General features: G+C 44.4%; 1 protein-coding gene and 1 long non-coding RNA gene across 2 annotated transcripts; both read left to right on the forward strand.

Annotated features, from left to right (window-relative positions):
* Positions 1-11,606: 11,606 nt before the first annotated feature.
* Positions 11,607-17,616, forward strand: LOC136450494 (protein PAT1 homolog 1-like). The gene is made up of 5 exons (XM_066450948.1): positions 11,607-11,840; positions 12,204-12,358; positions 13,464-13,520; positions 14,160-14,229; positions 14,710-17,616. Exons 1-5 carry the CDS (start codon positions 11,786-11,788, stop codon positions 16,797-16,799), a joined length of 2,427 nt encoding a protein of 808 aa, XP_066307045.1. The 5' UTR covers positions 11,607-11,785; the 3' UTR covers positions 16,800-17,616.
* Positions 17,617-21,934: 4,318 nt separating this feature from the next.
* Positions 21,935-22,633, forward strand: LOC136453069 (uncharacterized). The gene is made up of 3 exons (XR_010758946.1): positions 21,935-22,175; positions 22,248-22,474; positions 22,540-22,633. It is a non-coding gene; the product is annotated as an uncharacterized lncRNA (long non-coding RNA).
* Positions 22,634-22,924: the final 291 nt, after the last annotated feature.

Below are 22,924 nucleotides of genomic sequence, written 5' to 3' on the forward strand. Positions count from 1 at the left end.
AACCAGGTTTGATACACGGCTGCAAGTGGCTAGGCTCATTCGGGAGATCATCCAAGGATTATGTTATAGGATTGGGTTTTACAAGAAATTATCGAAAAAAATTTGACAAGGTTTTAATGCTCGGTTGCACGAGATTGTTTATAGCATGATGGAAAACTTTGAATTTTTTTGATTTCCTAGCCGCCGCAAAGACTCGGTGTTCGTTGTTTGTTTAACTAGCAGTGTGATCGTGCTTCGCATCTCCAGTCTCCTACGATAGCTGGCGTCTGACTTTGAATATCCAGCCATAACTTCAAATAATTTATTTATTAATGCTGGTGGATTTCTTGCAAAGTGTGAGGCACTCTATCCTACACCAAGCCCTTCGACTGTTGTGGCGATAACGGTTGCATGTGGTACATGAGAAACCTCAGCTTTAGTTTGAATGAATCAGAATTCAAAAGTATGAAAGAGGCGCATTGTCCTGTTAGATGCAATTCATTATGGACCTGTTTGGTTAGGGCACGCGGTGAGCAACGGCGAAATCCCCGCGCGGCGGTGCGGGGCGATGGATCAGCCCACCCGGGCCACGTGCCCGCCGACCGACCGCCCCCAACGGTCTGCCGTGGCGGGCGCTGGTGGGTGGGTTCGGTACCGGTCGGTGGGGGCAGAGCGCGCGGACGGCCACGCACCCAGCGTGCACGACGGATGGACGCGACGCACGCGCCTCGGCGGGCGGCGCACGCAAGTGACGCACGCACGCGGGGCCGACCCGAGGAGGGTCCGGCACTCGGCCAGGCCACGCGGCGCGCGTGACCCCCGCGCCGCCTCGCTTTCCGCGGCCCGCGCCTTGAGGTCGACTCCCCCACGTGCATCGGCGTCGAGCGCGGACGCGTGCCGACCGGGCGCTCACCCCCCCTTTTCCACGTCCGATTCGGAGAGACCGGGCCGGCAGGCAGTTCGTTGACGCGGCCGCCGGCCGGTCCGGGCAAGGCGCTACGCACGGCCACCGTTCCCTCTCCGGCCCCATCGCTGTCCGACGGCGACGACGAATGCCATGCCGGATTAGATTAGGCAGGCACACAGGGACACGAACCGAAACACCCTCGACTTGGAGGAGCTCAGACTCAGGCCAGTGACTAGGGAGGCTCGGTTTCTACAGCTGGTGTGGCCCGTCGGCGTCGGGTTAGTTTCAGCGTGCATGACAGCGCACGCCATTGCACGCGTGACGCAACCAACGCTCGCCGCCATTCCCTTTCGCGCCGTGCTTGCTTATGTGTCAAGCAACCCCCGGCCGTAGGAGTGGGACGGTGGGATTCGTCGTATAATAAGCAGCAAGCCCGTGGAGCGATTGGCCGGCCGGCCGGACGCACAGAGCTGCCGTGCACACGGAGGATGAGATCCAGCTATTGCGATCGGGGTAGCACGCTAATGGGGCATTTAGCGCCGACTTTGGAGGCTGCAAAAAGACGCGATTACTGCCCTCGGCCGCGTGTGCTGATGATGACCAGCTACGACGAGCCTACGATGACCTGATAACTACTACTACTGGCCGCTGGATCCAGCGGCGCTACTGCCTCCACTCGACCGATCTCCAACCAGATAAAACGACCATGACAGCGACGCGCCTCGGCTCTGGCGGAAGTGGAGTTTAGGGGGGAAAAGAAGCGCTTTCCCTTCCCTTTATGCCGTCCAAAAATGACAAGCTCGTATGCTGGCTCTAGCTCTGTCCTGAATCCCCAGTCTCACCTACTACAACTCCGTTCGGTCATATCCAAGCAGTGCACTCGCACTCACAAAGTCACACACTTCGACACCACACCGACGGCAACGGCACCGAACTGCCAAAGGAAACCGAACAACCAACTGGGCACATCATCGGTTGGACCATATCGTGTAGCCGGCGTACAAACTCCGCCGCGGAAAATGACACGCCCGCAAGGGCACCGAACACCGTAGCTGAGGCCGGGACAAAAATAGACGGGAGCAGAGGGGACGCGACGCGAACGGACTGTCCAAAACAAGGACCCGAGCCAGAGGATGAGACGCGACGCAACCATCCGCGCGCGGCACTTTCGGCCTTTTTCACAGTGCCCATGCCTCCTGGCTGCGGCGGATAAGCACGCCGGGAGATCACCACGAGCGCCAGCAGCGCCTGGAACGAAAGAGATACCGACGGCCCGGCGGCCCGGCCAGTAGCCACCCAACTAAGGGGTGTTTCGTTTGTTTAGGCGCTCTTAAAATTCATGTCCCATCGAATATTTAAATACTAATAAGGAGCATTAAGTATAGATTAATTACAAAACCAATTATATAGATGGAGGCTAATTTGCGAGATGAATTTTTTAAGCCTAATTAATCCGTCATTAGCATATGTTACTGTAGCACCACGTTGTTAGATCATGGACTGATTAGGCTTAAAAGATTCGTCTCGCAAATTAGTCGCAAGTTGTGCAATTAGTTTCGTAATTAGTCTATATTTAATAATCTATGCATGTATTCAAACATTCGATGTGACAGGAATTTTAGGAGCTTCTGTAGAAACAAAACAAGCCCTAACTCGCCCGCGTACGTGGCGCGCCTTTTGGCTGCATGGCGTGGCGTTTGGGATTTTTTTAACATATTTTTTAAACTAATTTTAAACCTAACATTGTTTATTTTTTTTAAATCTAACACTTTTGGTCGCGCCTATTCGCACGGCGTGGCAAATTAATGCTGTCGCGCCATGCATGGGGCGCGGCAAGCTTGCCCACGTGGCAGGGACCAGGCGCCTGACCGGTGACGTGGCAGAGCCGGCTAAAGGCCCGTGGCCCAGTCCCGCCGCACCACGCCCTGCCCATCGCACGCACGCCCGTGGCCGCCCGCCTGCCCGCCCACGGCCGTCGCGCCTAGCCGCCTACCTGTCGCGCCCGCCACGCCTTCGCGCCCGCCGCGCCTGCCCGCAGCGCCGTGGGCTATGGCGTGGCAGAACCTAGGCTTAGGGTTGCGTGCCAAACGTGACTCATGAAAAAACGCTGGAGTAAAGTGATAACATTATTGTTATTTTACATTGATATGATGCTACTAACATAAATTACACGCTACTATTTTAAAATACATGGAAAACATGCAAGATATATATGCCAACCAACCATATTCGAAATAATTTCACTCGATTTTGTTCGTTTTAGAAATTCTCAACGCATTCGTTATTATTAAAAAAACTTAAATGCATCGGAGAGCGACAAACGGATAGGTCGGAGGGTGACAAATAGATGGGATCACTTAAGATCGACCATGGGTAATCCGAGTACATGATACATGGGTATAATACATCAATAGTTCAAATGGAAAACAAGACAACACAATGAAAGTTCGAGTACATAGCTGTATTGATCATTAATAAAGCATGGAATTAACAGACGACGCAATAAAAAACCCTCAGTCAGAAACATACTGAGTAAGCAACTCGTCGTCCGAGTACCAATCCTGTACCACAACCCTATTGCTGTGGCTAGGGTCACCTGCATTGCCCTGATCCGTCTTTCGCCTGTAGTAAGCGGCCTCCGCTTCATCTGCGGTTTGAGACAAGAACGCGTTCTCTTTCTCCTCGTTCATGTGGCTAGGCTCACCCGCATTGCCCTGATCTGCCTGTCGTCTGTAGTAAGCGGCCTCCGCTTCATCTGCGGTCTCTGTGGCTTGAGAGAAGAACGCTTCTCCATCCTCCTCCGCCTTTAAACCCCGCCTCTGCTAGAGCGATGAGCTCGCTCAGTCTGTCAGTGTCGTCCTCATCCTTCTCCACCTGTAAGCCCGCCTCCGCTAGAGCGATGAGATCACTCAACCTGACGATGTCATCCTCATCCTCGTCCCCCTCATTGTCCAACACAATCGGACATAGAACGCTGCGACCGGCTCGGGTTCTGTGCTCATGTAACTTGTTTTCCACATAACTTGCACGGGCTACCTCTGCGGCATGGTCCCCGCTGCATCTAATCCTTTCATGTATAAAATACAACAAGTTACCAACATGATTATAGTACATTTAGAAGCAGACAACGAAAGTAAGAAGGCTTCTAATGACTCACTTGCACACAATGCAGCAATATGGTCGTTCAAGACCTGCATCTATACTGTTTCCTCCTCCATTGCAGCCTTCCTTGCCTTATCGTCCTCTAATGCCCTCCGTCTCTGCGACCCCATTTGTCAAGTCTAACCTCGATCGGGTTAAGAATACCACTCTTTCTAGCAAACTCACGCATGTTCTTCTTTTCGCAGTTTAACAAAGTGGTCGACATAGTCACGTCCATATCCCATCTTCCGTGCAATTACTTGCATCCCCTTCAAGTCATCCAAGAACTTATTTTGACTATCATAAGATTTTCACTTGCATTTCCTAGTGCTCTGTTCAAACAAAAAATTATATCATAATTCTTCAAAAAATCCAGAAAATATAATTTCAGGTTTTCAACACCAATAACCAACCTCATCATAGTCAACCATATGACCACAATAATGGCATATTCTAAGCTTCGAAGGGACTAAGTCATAGTTAGATTTAACACCACATTCGCACATGACAGGAGACGTTTTGTAAATTACCCTTTCTTTCTTCTTTTCCTTAACCTTTGGCGATTCTTCCGGCCATTGGTTCTTAGGACCATACAACCACTCATTGAAACGACACTTCACCATTGAAAACACCTAAATAAGGTGACATTAGTATATACAGAAATGCTATACAATACACGTGTGTTTTAGCACAAAAAAACACATAGATTTCTCTCTCTCTTTTCAACTGTCTTTAGTCTATGCAGTCAAACTGTTGCTTCTATGCATACATACCAGCGAGCGAGGCATACCAGTGAGCATACCAGCGAGACATGTGCATGCATACCAGCGAGCGAGACGAGGCTGCAAAAATCCCTCGGGGCCTGGCCCAATTTGTCCTTTTGTCCTTGCATAGAAAAAAATATTTCTTGTGATCTGTGGATCTGTGATCTTGTGATTTGTGATTGTCTGGAGGTAGAAGAAGGCTAGAAGTAAAAGAAGGCTGGAGCTAGAAGAAGGATGGAGGTTGTTGGATCTTAATTCTATGGTGCAAAAAAAATCATGTGTTGAAACTGCATAAAACACATGGTTGTTGGGTAGACAGACTCTAGTATATAAACACATATAGCTCAACATTTCAACACATACACTTTGCACTTGCTTCATGCTTGTTTGGACACACAAACTCTAACGTATTCTCAGGGTTTATCACAGCTCGATCTTCACAATCGCATAGAGAAGGTTCCTTGAGTCGTCTAACTGCGGCTAAGTGCTTCTCCTTAGCCGTCATTGGAGGGAGGTTAGGGGGAGATGGAACCCACCGCTCGAAGTGCTTCGTGGATGTCGCCCTCTCCACCAATCGTCGAAAATGAGGTATCTGGGGTCAAACTTGTCTGCACCGTTGATCCACTGAAAGAAAAAGCACCTCTCATAGGCCTACACAACAAAATTCTAATAACATATTAGTAACCTAGTAATACAAATAAAGAAAAAAAATATATAAAAACAATTACTTACATTAAAACGACCGCATGTGTAGAAGCAACGAGCCGCTGTGTCCGGATGTCTCGATTGAAACACGTCGCCCGGACGACCACGGTCACAGTTAGGGACAGGGAGGTCAGGAGGGACGGGGCATCTTTGCTAGACTCGTCGGGGTACAATTCTCTAGGACGACCCCGTTTTCGTCACAACTGCTTCCGAAACATGTCTTCCATCTAATAAAACGATTCAAATTAAACATCAATCAAAACAACGCAAATTAATGTAAAATATAATCATTTGCATTGCAACTCAAATAATACAACCAACACTTATAATAACAAAAATATACATGGTAAACATACTTCTAACTAAATAATTAACCTTAACATTGACAAAATCAAACTAATATCTTCCTCCAAGTCATAGCCCATAGTTCTCAAACATAATTTTCCTCCTAACCTTAACTCCTATTCATAATATTTCAATCTACCATTCAAACAAAAATAAAAAGTGTGTCATTACCTTGAACGAGGCAGAGGAGGGAGGGAGGTGGCCAGGGAATGAAAGGGAAGGGAGGGAGGGAGGAGGCAACAGAGGGCCGAACGCCGACAACACTTGGGAGTGGCGGGAGGGCGCGACGTGGAAGTCGTCCACCGCGTTAAGGTAGACAGAGGGAGGGCGGCTCGCGGGCGATATTTACTTAGGACTGCCGCGCCATGAGGGATGGCGCGACAGACCCTACCACGTCATCGGTCAACGCCCTGGTCGTCGCCACATCATCCCTCTCGCCGCGCCACCATACATGGCGCGGCACAGGTGTTTCGCCGTGCCAGAAAAATAGGTGTGGGCAAAAGTGTTAGTTTTGAAAAAAATAAAACAATGTTAGATTTTAAATTAGTTTACAAAAAATGTTAAAAATAAAAAAATACATGTTTGGTGGCCTCGTCTATCTAGGTGGGGGAGGTGGTGTGGTCGTCAGAAAAATTGGGAGCCATGCAAATATTGGCCCTGTTCGCTGAAAAATCATGGCTGAAAATATTATTCGCTGATTTGTTATGAGAAAAAAATATTATTCATTCGATGAAATAGTACGACTTATAAGACAAGCGAACAGACCATCCAAACCTATTTGTATGTTTCTGTGTTGTCATCAACAGGTTTTAAAATATCCTGGCCCTGAGGCCATGAGTCTATTTCTTCATACCAACGTACTGTGCTGTAATGTACCAGACAATAGTAAACGAGTTGTTCGGAATATTTAGATGGGATCGAACGTAAGGGTATTTCAGTAGTACATGCAAGATTATGCGGAGTATATAGTAGAAAATATGGTATGGATCTTCCAAAAGAACTGAAAACTTAAAATAGATCCTACACGAGTCTTTTTGCAGGAGACGATGTTCTTTTCAATCAAAATGCAGAAAATTGCAGAAGACCTGTTCTAGTTTCTGTACCTAGACTAGACCAGAGAGATGCAAAATTAGTGAGTGCACTAAATTTAGGAATTATACAAAACAAATTCATCTTAGACCCCGTTTGGCAGGGCTTCAGTGAAGCCATTTTTTTTTTAGCTCCACGAACAGCCTCACCGGTGGGAGCTGAAGCAGTTTTGGTAAACCGTTTGGCAAAATGACTTCCCTGTGAGAGCATGTTTTTAGGGGCTTGGAGGAGGAGCCGAGAGAAGCCACTTTTTTGGCTCCATCCCAGCCCAAATCACTGTGAGAGCATGTTTTTAGGGGCTTCATAAGTGAAGCTATTTTACTTTACCCCGTTTGGTAGAAAATGGCTCCTAAAGCCGGTGAAAAAACCCTACCAAACGGGGCCTTACAAACCCTTCAGGCTTCAAAGTTCATACTATTTCTGTATTTTCATAACAATTCCTCAGATGAATTCCTGGCCAAACTGAGGCTGGGTGTACGTGCAGGTAGCATTTGGAGCTTTTAACTTGACGATGATTGAATCAGGCTCCTCGGAACATATTCGTTGCAGCCATTCCCGTGACAAAGAATATTCCACTTACCAATAATTCTAATCTCATCAAAGGAAAAACAAGAAAAAAAGCAGAGAAAAGGACCCCCTGCTGCACCACCCAAAACAGCATCCAGCAGCGCTGCCGTCCACGTATCTCAGCTTTCGTCCTTAAATAAAAAACAGCGCGTGCTGCTTTTTGGAGCATCATGTTTGGTACCAACTCTTTCCTTGACAACTTCCTTCTAGATTGCTGATGCTGTTTCAGTTTCGGCACGGAAAGCTTTTTGAAAAGGCTCAACAAGTTGGATTGGAGGCAACAAAGGCCTCATGACATCTCTCAAGGGACATTGGGGAAAAATATGTACTCCGTATGCATGTAATGAAATGGTCTCTGTGGTGGACTGGAAGTCCAGCAGAGGCTTGATGGCTTGCTCTGCTGAAAATGGTTACGAGAGTAGCGTCAACCCCACTCGACAATCCAGCAACCGAATTTGGTTGCAAGTTGCAACTGTATACTACCACAAGTTGCACCATGCTTGTCTTCTGGCGTAGTGGCGTCCCCTTTGCTTGAAGCTTTATTCTGCAATGTTCGGAGTAAAGAATTCTCGAAATTAAGAGTCACCGAAAGTGGACAAGGTAACTCACTTTCAGGTTCAGGATTTAGCTAACGTCATTGCTATTATTGTCGAGTGAGCTAGGGCTCGGTGACTGGGTCTAACAATTTTATTGTTATTTTCTAAGCACGTTTATTGAACATAAGATCCTTTAAACAAACGGACGGGAACATCTTGAATCGTACAAACGAAAACATGACAAGAAACTATAAGAATGAAGGAGTGCAGAAAAAAATTTAAGAATTCATGAGTAAGAGTGTCATGGGGGATACTTTTTTTAATGAGGTTTAAACTCATCTAGATCCTTAAAAAAATCCCATGAGTTAAGCCTTTTCTTAGGAATTTCATGGGATCTTTAGGAACTTAATTCTTTGTTCCAAAGTGCCTTAGGCCCTGTTTGGAATGCGGGATTTTTTTCCCTATTTCTGCGTTTTTCCTGTGAAATTGAACTGATTCCTGTGAAATTCCTGTGTGATTCCTGTGAAATTGCTGCGTTCCAAACAGGCGTCGAATTTCCTTTGTTCTAAGGGGCGTCAAATTTTCTATTTTAAAATATTACCACAATGATATTGCTGATGTATCTAGATATCTCAGACTGTAAATCCTCTCTCTGTTCTTTTTTACATGTCATTTTAGTTTTGTCCTAAATCAATCATTTAGAACTTTGACCTTCAATTTCAAAAAATTATATATGTTAACAATAAAATATTTGTGTTCATATATTCATTATTGCAAATAAATACTTTCATAAAATATAATTTACATGTTGTGAAACTAAATATATTTTTAAAATTGATAGTCAAAGATAAAAATATTTGACTTAGGAGAAAGCTAATACAATATGTAAAAAAGAATGGATGGAGTATATCATTTTAACTTGAGGGTGGCAAAGTGGGCTGGTGCCCGGTGGGGTCTATGGTCACGTGATTGTCTTTGTGGTATGGCAATCATGCATGGAGGGAACTTAAGGACATGTTGCTTTCACTATCGTATTATCAATTCATAATAGATACATCAAAGATCAAACATCTATAATTGTATATTGTGAAAAAAATGGAGGAGCAAGGACAAGATTCTAAACGTTAAGCATGCGATGGAGTTTTAGATAGGAGTTGACAAATAGAAACCACACTATGAATTTGAATCGGACAGATACTCTGACGTGCATTGTAGTTTGCATGTACTATTTCAAACTGAAAATTGTGACAATGGACAAAGAAAACACGCAGCAGTGTTTTCAGAGGAAAAGTTTTTTTTAAAAGAAGTAATAAATAAATAAATATTGTCGAACTCTTATGATGTACTGTCGTCATTCTAAATTATAAGACGTTTTGACCTTTATAGATACATTATTATTTTTACTATTTATTTATACATAATATATATCTAATTGCATAGCAAAAGCTATAAATCTAGAAAAAGCCAAAATATCTTATAGTTTAGAATGGAGAGAGTAGCGGATGATTTGGCAAACACTTAGGAATGTATATATGACTTTATTGCAGTTTGAGCTTAAGGCGAGTCTGAATGAAGGTTTCGTTATCATTAAATAAGGTGTCATGTAGGAAAAAAAATGGATGGCATAGTTATGGCTTATGAAAAGGCAAGGGGATGGATTTTATTTGGACCAATAACATTAGGGGATAAAAAGAGTTTTGTTTCATTATTGTATGTATGTCCAATCACATGCACCAGATTAATTGTTATGACCGGCATATGAAATAACAAACTCACACTACGGCCGTGTTTGGCCGGGCTCCGGCTCCGGCTCCAGCTCCGTGGCAGCTTTGGCAGAGGAGCCACACCAAACGCACTGGCCGGAGGAGCCGCTTCTACTCGTCCACCAGAGGAGCCGAAGCCCTTTTGCACGTACGGAGGAGGAGCCCGGATTTGTGGCTTTGCAGCTCTGGCTCCGGCTCCCGCAACGGAGCACCGCGGGCGGAGCCCGGCCAAACACGGCCTACGTATTGGAGGGTGTTTTCTAGCATGAATGCTAATAGTACTTTAGAATATTTATTTGACCTAAGTGAATGAGAAAATCCCAACGCTCTTCATAACAGCTATAAGTTGCCCCGTTTTGTACTGTGATTGTTATCATTTCTGTCCTCATATTTTTCTCTAAGTTATCTTGTAATAAAAAAAACTTGACAAGATCGTCAGAGAATCGAATCCGAGGAGGAAGCGCTCACTCAGAAGCCGCCTAGTACAGAGAATCAGGACCTACTTTCACACACCCATTCCATTAACAATACCCGTTCGGTTGGCTAAATTTGACTGAAAAAATAATCTAAAAACGGTTTTGGATGAATTGATATGAAAGAAAAACATTATTTTAGTTAAAAAAAGCCAAACAAATCGAATTTTAAGACAAGGAACGGGGCCAATAGCTCCTCCTACCGTTCACCACTAACCAACTGCCAGCCCAATGCCAAATCCACACCCAATACCACCATTAGTGAGACAAACAATCATAGAGGAGAGAGAAAGCATGGTACTGGAGCAGCACAGAGTTAGGCTCCGTTTAGTTGAAGCCAAAAATCAAAATTTTTTGCATAGTACCCGTCACATCAAATCTTACGGCACATGCATGGAATACTAAATGTAGACGAAAAAAAACCTAATTGCACAGTTAGCCGAGAAATCGTGAGACGAATCTTTTAAGCCTAATTAGTCCATAATTGGACAATTTTTACCAAATAAAAACGAAAGTACTACAGTAGCCAAAAGCTAAAAATTTTTAGAACTAAACGGGGCCTTAGATTAGCAGCCACACCAAAATAATAAAATAAAATAGACTAAGCAATCCTGTCTAATTAAAAAAATGCATCCTATAGAAAGAGAAAGATAAAAGCACCGTTCATACATACAAATAAAAAAGAGATAAATAGGTGAGAATGAGATAGAGTGACATACAAGCCAGACTGAAAGCCCTCTTCCTCCTTCCCTCGTGATCTTATCCCTTCTTCAGCATCTCATCTACCACAACAATTGCCAATCTCCCTCTAGTTGCTCCACTGTTACGACTACAATTGCTTACTACCCCTCTCTTTCTTCTCCCCTTGATGTGCCTGACTTTGAGATCCTATTTTTCAGAAGCCTGTTAGTACTACCTCGAAGGGGAAAAATCAATTCCTTTTTTCTGTAGGTTTCATCCTATACTGCTAGGGCCACGTTTAGTTGCCCCAAATTCCAGAATTTGGCACTATGCAAAAAGAAGATTCTCCATTACATCAAATTTGTGGTACATGCATGGAATACTAAATGTTGACGAAATCAAAAACTAATTGCACAGTTTGGTTGTACTTTGCGAGATGAACATTTTGAACCTAATTAGTCAACGATTAGACAATTATTACCCAATAACAAAACGCTACAGTGTTGCTACGGTGTCACTGATTTCAGCCGGCGCCGAATCGGCAGCGAACTAAACGCGGCCTAGTTTTCTTTGGGAGTCATAAATTCACCTGCCGCGTCTAGTATTTCGGAAATATTTTGTATTTAAAGCAGGAGAGAGAGAGAGAGAGAGAGAGAGAGAGAGAGAGAGGTGAGAAGTAAAGCAGCAGCCGAGGCCGAGCTATCTCTCTATTTCCCTCGCCCAGCTCTCAGATCCGAAGCCCGGAAGGAAATCGCGCCAACAGGCCCTAGCCCCAGATGCGCGCCGCCGCTTCCTACCGGCGCTGCTGCTACTGCTTCTAGGGGGTCCTGCGGAGATGCTGGGCGTCGAGCCCGAGGGCAGAGGCGGTGCGTCCTCCTCCGCCGCCGCAGGTGAGCCTCCTGGCCGCTGAATCCGCTGCGCTGGTGGGTTTCTTGCCGCGTTTGGTCTGGTCGACGGTTCGTTCGGTTGTTGTTGTTGGTTGGCTGGTTGTTGGTGCTGTTGGGGTCGATTTGGTGGGTGCTCTGTTCGGCGCCCCTGTTGCGGTGTTTCTGATGCGAATTTTCAGGCTACGATGGGGAATTGTTCCAGTGAGGCCTTTGGGTTCAGGAACCTTAACAAAAAAAATCGATTTTGTCTGCTGGAATTGTTTCCTGTGATGTTCTTGCGTTTAGTTCGTGGTTGTTGCTCGTAGTCAGGGTTGAACAAAGTCGTCTCTTGCCGATGCTCAGATGATCTGACGTTTCTTACTGCAGATAATTTTGACGCTGGGCAGTACGCCTTCTTCGGGAAGGAGCCACTGGACGGGTTCGAGCTCGGGGGCTTGGAGGAAGCCGGCAGTGATGGCAATGGTGGTGGATTCGGTGGGCCAGACGAGGGGCTGTACCGGCTGAACTCTGTTGGAGATGAGGTGCAGATTCCAGAACCATATCGACAAAGTTGCCTTATTATTTCTTTATAAATTGTGTGCCTCCCGTTCCTCGTTTGTGCGTTTGGTTCCCATGTATGCTTTATTCTTTCTCGGTACATGTCAATTTTTGCATGGCCTGACTGATAGTGGAAGATTAGTGCGGAAAGCAATCCAGAATATATTCCTGTGGGCCGCAAGGGCAAAATTTAGTGGAATTGAGGTTCACATCAGTAGTGCTCCAAAATTGGGCACTTGAGTGATTGTAGTGGAATATTGTGTGCTTGATCGTAGGCACCCTAGATGTGTGGAATAAATTGTTTTAAGTTTGCTTGGTACCACAAGAGCTTTGTTATTGGATTGGGTTAGCTTCATTATTGGATTGAGTTATTCACGACAGAGATGGAAGAAGAGTATTCTTGCACACATCATTTTGTTGAATTGTTAAGACACTGTCAAGAATAACTAGAGCATTGTAGATGTTAGTTTTTTTAGGAAAGGGTAGTAACACTGAATGCTCTATTTGGATGAAGTGAAAATAATGAAATGAATAGTGTTCACAGTGGCTTTTCTTGAGATTTTGGTGTGGTTGAGCTTCTGGAATACTTTTCATTGTGCTGCCCCACCCTCAAATATTTTTTTCAGGCACAAGCTGACTTATCTTCTGCATTTTGGGACCCATAGTTGATTGCGAGGATAACCATGAGGCTTTGTTTTACAATGAACTGGTTCCAAGTGTTGGCGATAGTGCTACTTGTTCAAATGTTGGTAGCTAATGACAAATTAGCATATCCAACTTTTAGTGGGTACGAGTTAATTACTTGGAATTAACGAGCACATCTAAAACTGTCACTTGGAGTTAATTATGATGATCAAAGTCTACATACAGTACTTAATGATGAAGTAGCTGTAGTGTTCAACCTTTGAATTGATAACCTTTGAAGCTGATGTTCCATTGAGAGGTGCATGCATGTGTAACTGGGGTCGCTCTCTATACTGCTGCACATGACACTTTTTTAGTGCTTTGATTTCTTTTCATTCTGAATTCTGAAGCTCAATATTTTATACCCTCATGATATGTTTCAATCCCAACTATTGTGCTATGCAGATTGACGATCTGAGTAACCTGTCTGACATTGATGATCTTGCAAGCACCTTTGCTAAGGTATGCTACTTGTTTTGAGATTCTTGTTTTGAAACTTAACTTTATCTGGCTTTGGTGTGTTTGCTTTGATGAGTGTATGCTCCCTTTTAATAGCAGGTTTTTCTGGGCCCAGTTATACGATTAGCTAGCTCTAATTCAAATTTATATTTAGGTATTTGAAACGATATGAGAAGAACGGTTATGCATATTTTGTTAATTGAATCGATCTGAGTTCTGAATGGAACTTGAGACCATAATTCAAAGGCAACCTTTATGCTTAATGATATCCATTGAAGTTTTCGCTATCGCCATAGCTAACAAGCTTTTATTAGGCAATGTACCAGTGAGGCAGTGCCCCCACTGGGACTGGATAATGACACAGCTTAAACACATGTTTGCACTTTTGGCATGACAATGATATGAATCATGACCTACAATTTTCAAATCTTAGGCGCCAGTTAAATGCCCCAATATTCGTAGGCTGTGGCAAATGAACATGGTTTAAGGATGATATTTTTTTCTAAGGGTAATCTTGTATAGCTTCCTCATGGATTGGTTTATGGATGGCTTTGTTTTAGCCTTTCCTTTTGTGCTTGCTTGCTATTATATTTTCTTTCTGTTACTTGGCACACACTGAAAATTCACACTTTTCACTGGCAGTTGAACCGAAGCATTAGTGGAATCCGGAATCCTGGTGTTATTGGGGACAGGAGATCCATTTCAAGAGGAAGTGAGTGATATTTCTTCCCTTATGGCATGCTGCTCTGAAGTTTAATATTATGGTGTTTATGTTGTGGTATGTCTGGTCTGAAGTCTGATGCTCAAACTATAGTGGTTTAGGAATTGTCAGTTCGTTGTTGACTATATGTTCTTTCTGCTGTGCCTCATCGTTTGATTTTTTTTTTATATATTTAATATTTTTTGTGTAATGTTTAGCCTGGGTGAGGTAAGGAGGCTGCTTTGTATGGGACTCTTTCCCTTTTTTCTATATTTAATACAAAGATACACATCTCTCCTGTGTGTTTGAGAGAAAAAAATGGCCTAACATGTGGAACTGTGAATTTGAGGGAATCTTTATTGTATCAAGAGTCTGGCATAATTATTGCCTTAAGATTTTTTTTTTTTTTTTGCAGAATTATCTGCCAGATAATCAGATTTCATATATGCCTAAGTTTCAATTTGTCACTGAACCATGCAACAACCTTTTCAGGTTCTTTAACTGTTGACTGGGCTGAGGATGTGGAGTTTTCAAACTGGGGAGATCAAGACACATTTGAAAATGAGGAATTCCACGAAAGTAAAAGATGGTGGTCATCCAATTCTTCAGTTCAGCAAGGGGATTCCAACTCCAGACCACTAAGTCGAACATCTTCCTACCCTCAGCAGCCACTGCAGCACCGGTCAAGTGAACCTTTCGTTTTACCAAAGACATCTTCATTTACCTCATTCCCACCACCTGTTGCTGGTGGTGGTAGATCCCCTTACCCTGCTCAAGGCCTTACACGTCATGGGAGCATTCCATCAATTGGTGCTGGTCTCCAAATGGGTTCTCCGAGCATGTCACTTTCTGCTTCTCCATACCATATGGTCGGACCATCTCATGGTCTGCCATACACGGGAGGAATGCCTTATGGTGCTCTTAACCTGCCTGTAAACAATCCAGTGCAAAATGATTGGTCGAACCATGGTAACCCTTTCACTGGGGAACATCTTAATCTACTGCCCAACCTATTGCACAAACAATTGTCACTTCCTAATAGCCCAATGCCGTCACTCCTATTTTCTCAGCATCAGCAGAGATTGGCACAGGTCCAATCACCCCATCAGAATTACCTCAATATAACTCCACACCTGCTATATCCCCATCACTCTGCAGAGATTACAGGCAGGTTTGATTCTGTTGGCAGTTCTCATTCATCAAGAGACAAGAGATCAAGGTCGGGGAGGGGAAAGCATAGCATTCGCTTCTCTCAACCACCATCTGATACTGGTAGCCAGAATGGTGACAGTGGAGGTATAAAGTTTAGATCCAAGTACATGTCATCTGAAGAGATTGAATCAATCTTAAGGATGCAGCATTCCGCAAGTCACAGCAGTGATCCTTATGTTGTTGATTACTACCATCAAGCTTGTATGGCAAAAAGGGGCGCCACTTCTAAGCAAAAGACCAATTTCTCCCCAACATCAATGAAAGATATACCATCCAAGTCTCGATCCAGCAGTGATCAGCACACATATCTTCAGGTTGATGCTCTTGGAAGAGTATCTTTCTCTTCCATACGTAGGCCTCGGTCTCTTCTTGAAGTTGACCATCCTTCATCTGCTGATGGCTCTCATGATCAGAAGTCTACTGTGAGGCCCCTGGAGAAAGAACCAATGCTTGCAGCAAGAGTCACTGTTGAAGACGCCCTTTGCCTTCTTCTTGAGGTTGATGACACTGACCGTCTGTTGCAGTCTAGCCAGTCACAGGACAACATTTTCCAACTGAAGCGAAGACGGCAAGTCCTCCTGGAAGGTCTAGCAGCATCACTGCAGTTTGTTGATCCTCTCGGACCCAGCAAATCTGGTCATTCATCTGGGTTAGCCCTGAAGGACGATGTTGTTTTTCTTCGCATTGTTTCTCTGCCCAAAGGACGTAAGTTTTTAGCACGTTACCTTCGGCTTCTTGTCCCTGGCAGCGAATTGACCCGGATAGTATGCATGGCTATTTTTCGCCATTTGAGGTTCTTGTTTGGGGGTTTGCCATCAGACTCTAGTGCAGCAGAAATTACAGTTGCTCTTGCGAAGACTGTTTCGTCTTGTGTGCATCACATGGAACTTGGTGCTCTTAGTGCCTGCCTTGCTGCTGTTGTCTGTTCATCTGAACAGCCACCCCTGCGCCCTCTTGGTAGCTCTGCTGGTGATGGGGCTTCTCTAGTTATTAAATCAGTACTGGATCGAGCAACTGAGTTACTGACTGATCGCCATGCTGCAGCCAGCTACACTGTGCCAAACCGTGCTCTCTGGCAGGCATCGTTTGATGCTTTCTTTGGGCTTCTAACAAAATACTGTGTCAGTAAGTTTGAAAGTATTCAGCAGATGTTTGTCATGCAGGCACCAAGCTCAGGAATTGGACCTGAGGCTTCCAAAGCTACTAGCAAGGAGATGCCTGTTGAGCTACTTCGTGCAAGCCTTCCTCATACAAACGAGCAGCAACGCCAGCGGCTTCTTGATTTTGCTCAGAGATCCATGCCAGTAACAGGTTTCAATCCCTCAGGTGCTAGAGGTGGGCACATAACTTCAGAATCTGTTCCTGGTTGATGTAACTGAAGGGGACACACAAGGGCAAAGAGTCAATGCTTTTAAACATTGATGAGATGGTCTTCAGTTGATAATTATTGTATCTGAAGACATGCATGCCCCGTTATAAGTTGTGAGCGAGCTTGGAGAAGTTCCATTTGCTCAGGAAAGTAGCCTTCACTTCAGGTTGTGACGTAAGTTTAGGTTTCAGACTCAGAGTAATCGAATAGACCAGTGAAATCTCCCTTATGTGGGTCATTTAATATAGCACCCACCTGATGATATTATAATAGACTATGCATGTACGTACCTATACTGTTGTAACTCTGTGCAGTGTTGAAACTGGTGGTCATGGGGCAATTTAGTTTTTAACATTTATCTGCTCCAGCGAAGAAGACCATAGTGGGTGTTGTTTTTAGCCTGAGAAGACCTCCGGTGAGCGGGTGGGCACATTTGCATTCCTACCAGTTTAGCAGTGATTGTACAGGTTGGGTTATCAGGGGACTTTCTACTTGTTATTTTTCACGTGTGGAAGGTGCCCAGTATCAGCTGTCAAAGTATGTGGGGGTGGTTTAGCGTCTTGTTTACTTCAGTTAGATCAAATTGTGTTCGAACAATGGAGTACTCTTGTTAGGCTTCGGTAAAGATACATTCTTCTAGTTGGCCTTCAGTCATCTAAGGTTTCAGATCCAGATACCCACTGATATTGTTATAGTGGAATACTGGAACAGGAAATGTACCCTTTTACATTTCTACAGTTGATCTTCTTCGTAGGTCATTGGAATGCTTTGCACATTTACTGGGTTTATTTATATATTGACATAATGTTATTGAGCTACTCCTGTCTTCCTGAGTCTTGGGCTCTTTGGCTGCTAGTCTTTGTGCAAAATGCTCTGATCGCTTGGCTGATAAGTCATGGCTGAAAGTACTGTTGGCTGATTTGCTGTGAGAGGAAAATACTGTTTATTGGCTGAAAAAGTACGGCTTAGAAGCCAAGCGAACAGGGCGTTTGTTGATTATTTGCTGTCAGCCTTTCATCATGTCCCCCCTCTATTCTTAGCGGAGTGTGGAGCCGTCTGCCTTCGTGAACTGTGTGATTTCCGGGCCTTGTTTAGATGATGGTTGGGAATCAGTATTTGGCACTGTAGCACTTTCATTTGTATTTGACAAATATTGTTCAATCATAGCCTAACTAGGCTTAAAAGATTCGTCTCGTAATTTACAATCAAACTGTGTAATTAGTTATTTTTTTTATCTACATTTAATACTCTATACATATGTCCAAAGATTTGATGTGATGAAGAGAGAGTGAAAAAACTTGGAATCTAAACCAGGCCCTAGCTCGAATCCATTCTTTCAGGAATGTTAATTGTTAGCTCCATTTAATAGCGTGATGTGAAAATATTGACGTTATTGACTGCTTCGTTCGTCTGAATCAATGAGCTGCAGTTGCTCTATTGTTTAAAGAATTGCATTTGATATTATTGCAAAAGAAAAAGGTATGAATTGGTTCTCGTTTCATCCTAGTGTAGAGCATAATCCCATTGCGCTGAGATTTTTCCTAATAGCAGGGCATAAAAAGGTTGCCTAGATCGATATGACGCTCATACCGTGATCAAGCTCATACAGAAGGTTGTTCAAATAATCGCATCTGATCAGAGCATCCTTTGTAAAGGCCAGGGCATGTTTGGAACTGAACCCCAAAAAAATTGTTTGATTCCCTAGCACTAGAAATCCAGGGTAAAATCCTGCGTTTGCTGGAGTTAGCGCATTCCAAGTGGCGCTAAACTTTATCAAGTGGAAATTAAGCCTCCAACACCACAATCCTAAGGCTGACCTACCAACACCCAATTCCTCGCAACGACGACAAAACCCAGGAACAAGCAGCAGGAGCCAGGAAGGCAGGCAATCAAAAACCAGCCAAGCAAACCTTGGTATCATCGCCGGCCTAATTTCGACCCCCTATTTTGGGCAATTTAATTTATTGCCACTCTTACGGTTGCCACTCCTCCAGTTACCAGCGTTAAAAGTTCTCCTACATATTTGCCACTGCATGCAATTCGCCTCCTACGGATTTGCCATTTTCGCCGACGTGTCGTGGCAGATGGACTCGCCAGCGTGGAAGGCAGCCTGGGAACCCTATTTGGGCGTGGCAAATGACCATATTGCCCCTCCTCCACCTCACGTTCTTTTCTGGGCCAGGCAAAGGACCGATCCCGGACCGAGAAGCCACCGGCTCTACTCCAACTCACGCAGTGCCCTCTCCCTGAACCTCATGGCGGCGGCGACAGACAAGCAGAAGGCGCCGACGACCTCCCCGTCGGTGTAGCCAGGCCGGCCTCGGGCCGGGTCGCCACCCCCACTCCGGCTCCCGCCTCCATCCTCCTCTCCCCCATTTTTCTTCTGGCCGCGACGGCGGTCAAGGCAGTGGCGGCGGTCAAGTCAGTGGCGGCGGCCAGGAAGGAGGCGCGGCGTACTGTCCCCATTCTTCGACGCACGACGAGCAGTAGGTACGAATCGTACTCCCCTGAACACCATTTCGCCCAAATCTGCTGAACCTAGGGTTTCAATCTTATTTTTGTTACATCCAATGTAGTCACACTGCGGTTATTGTTGATTCGTATGCATTAAGATGAAGGGGACTGGCTACCCTCCTTGGTAAGTTCGAGCTTGCATGTGCTGTAGATTTTGGGATCCAGCAGTCCTTTCTTCTACATTTTTTAATGTGCTTACGGTTCTGTCCAGGATTGATCCTGGAAATGCTTTTAGAATCCATGTTTGTGTTGATAAATACACAGCCACTGGTGATTATGATGACATTGTGGAAATGGTTCAGCAAGAGCATGATGTGTGGTTTGATCTTAGCACCCAGTGCTCCCTGTCTAAGTTTGTGGAAGAAATGAGGACAAACATCATTTGGGGTAGGGATCAGCAGTTACTTGTTTGGGGGTGTGGACAAAGACAATGGGACAGAGTGGAAGGTTACTACTGACGAGCAGTTCATGGAGATGATAGAGGCCAGATGGGATGAGAAGGAAATGGATGTGAACTGTGAGGTGCTTGACAGGGATAAGGAATCATCCAGACAGCCTAGATGGGATGCAGGAAAGGCAAATGTGCCAAATGAGCATAGTGTTCATTCCACATCCGGTGTAACAGCAGAGCAAGCTAATGCTCAGGCTAATGTTGAATGCACTGATGATGCTTGTAGCAGTCCAGACCATACTAACTTAGATGATCGTGGAATTGATTGGTCAGCTTACACTATATTACAAGAGGAAGAATTAGATGGGGATGCCACTGTCTTAGTAGATGAGGACAAAATATATGAAGCCATGGGATTCAAAGCTGTAGATGATCTTGTAGATGGTGGTGATGGTCCAGCCGAGATACCTGTGCCAGTCATTCCTCCTGAGTTTCAAGCAGAGATGGATGCATCAGCTATGCCTGTTGATGATAATGCTGAGTTTGAGCCTTTGTATTTCTATGACAGAGATAATCCTGATATGTCTGTAGGCCAAATCTATCCATCAATGCCTGAATTTAGAATGGCAGTGAAACAACATTCTATAGTTAAAGAGTTTGAGTTGGGCACTAAAAATCAGACAAAAAGAGTTTTAGGGGTTTCTGCAGATCTGGAGGATGCCAATGGATTATTAGAGCAAAAACTCAGATTGATGGCAGTGTCAGGGTATAATACGAACTTGCCATTGTTTTTTGAATAACTTGCCATTGTTTTTTTGAATAACTTGCCATTATTTTTTGAATAACTTGCCATTGTTTTTTAATAAACATCTCTGTCATTGTTTTATATGTGACATTTGTCATTGTTCTTTTGCAGATACAAATAAACAAGAATACTCATACTTGTGCTTCTAGATCAAGAGTACTCAACAGGATGGCATCCCAGGCCTGGATTGCTGAGAGAGCAGTTCCTTTACTTAGAGATGACCCCTCAATGGGGGCAAAGGCAGTCAGGAAGGAACTTGAGAAGCAATACAAGGTCAAGATCAACTACCAGACTTGCTGGTATGGTAGGCAGAGGGCTGCAGATAAGCTTTTTGGTAAGTGGGATGATTCTTTTGATTGGTTATATAGATTCAAAGCAGAGGTAGAGCTCAGGTCATCTGGAAGTGTGGTTGAGATAGACACTGTTCAAGTAGGAGATAAGGTTCACTTCAGTAGGTTTTTCTATGCATTCAAAGCTCAGATTGATGGTTTTTTAGAGGGCTACAGGCCATACATTAGCATAGATTCTACTCATCTTAATGGCCAGTGGAATGGTCAGTTGCCTTCAGCCAATGGTATAGATGGTCATAATTGGATGTTTCCAATAGCCTTTGGATTCTTTCAGTCTGAGACTAAGGAAAATTGGATTTGGTTCATGGAGTAGTTGGCTAAGGCACTTGGGCCAGTAGAGCATTTGGCTATCTGCACAGATGCCTGCAAGGGCCTAGAGGTTGTAGTTAAGCAAGTATTCCCCTGGGTAGAGCAGAGGGAATGCTTTAGGCATTTGATGGAGAACATGAAGAAGAGGTTCTGTGGTTCCACCTATGCTGGTCAGTACATGTGGCCAGCAGCTAGAGCATACTCAGAGGAGAAGTTTGACAAGCTAATGGCAAAGGCTACTGCAGGAAGGTCAGACATTTGGCCTTGGTTAAATGAGCATCACAAACTAAAGTGGGCCAGAAGCAAGTTCTCAGAAGAAATTAAATGTGACTACATAAACAACAACCTGGCAGAGTCCTAGAATTCTTGGATCAAAGAGTTCAAAGACTTGCCATTAGACTCACTAGCTGATGCAATCAGGATCAAGACTCTAGAACTTTGGGAAAGGAGAAGGAAGATTTCGGTAGCCATGTCAGGGGACATTCTACCAGCTGTAATTCATCAGTTAAATGCTTCCAGCAAGGGACTTGGTCATCTAAAAGTGTTCAAAGGAAATCCTAGAGAAGCTGAAGTTACTGTATGGTACCAGGGTGAGGAAATTAGAAGGCATGTGGTTTATCTTGAAGAGCAGAAGTGCACATGTAGGGAGTGGCAAGTTAGTGGCAAGCCTTGCTCACATGCTCTTGTAGTGATTACTATTGAGAGGCAGCTAGACATGAGCAAATATGTGCATGAGGCATACAGTGTGAAGAAGTTGCAATCAGCTTATGCAGGAGTCATACCACACATAACTGACAAGCAACAATGGCCTAAAGTAGACAAGGGTTTCAAGGTTTCTCCACCTGTGGTGAAGGACCCTAAACCACTAGGTAGGACCAAGAAGAATAGAACCCTAAGCTGTTTGGAGAGGTCAGGCAAACCAACAAGACAAGTGACATGTAAGGGCTACGGTGAACTTGGCCATAGAGCAACTAGCTGGAGGTGTAGCCTCACAGGGACCAAGAAAAGGTATATTACATTTTCACTTCCTTTGTTTCTTGTCACACTTAATTACTAACTTTCACAAATATTTGTGTACAGGAAGAGGACCAAGAAGACAGCAACAAAGCCTGGAAGGAAGAAGCAAAAAACTATTGAAGATTCAGCAGAAGTGGGAGAGGAAACACCAAGAGCCAAGAGGGCAGCAGCAAGGGAGGCAAAGGCGGCGGCAGAAGCAGCATGAGCAGCAAGAGAGGCAATAGCACAGCCGCCATGTTTGGCTCTTGTCCCAGTGCAGCATCAATGGAGGCAGCCCCACCATGCTAGAGGTTTGTTGCCACCATTGACTTGACAAAAAACCATAAATACAAATCTAACTATTTATTCAATGTAGGAGGTTGGACTTGGAGGAACCGGTGCCATTGGAGATAGTACCAGCAGCTGCTCCAAAGAAAATGACACCAAGAAAGAAACAACTAGCATCCAAGGTGAAGAAATCCACACCAACAAAAGCTGCCAACTAAGGCTTCTATGTTGAATATTTTGCATGCGTTTTCTTTTCTAGATGGACCTGTTATGTATGGACATGTATAACTAATGGCTATCATGTGCCACTACTTTAACGAAACTATTCAGTCATGGATCAAGGACCTATTTTGTATGGCCATGTACCACTAATGGTTGTCATGTGCCACTGCTGTAAGAACTAATGTCAATGACCGTGGACCTTTTATGTATGGATCTATGCATGTTGTTGATCAGTTATGTATGTTGTTATG

This window comes from Miscanthus floridulus, chromosome 5, assembly GCF_019320115.1.
Source record: "Miscanthus floridulus cultivar M001 chromosome 5, ASM1932011v1, whole genome shotgun sequence".
In the NCBI taxonomy this organism is placed as follows: Eukaryota; Viridiplantae; Streptophyta; class Magnoliopsida; order Poales; family Poaceae; genus Miscanthus; species Miscanthus floridulus.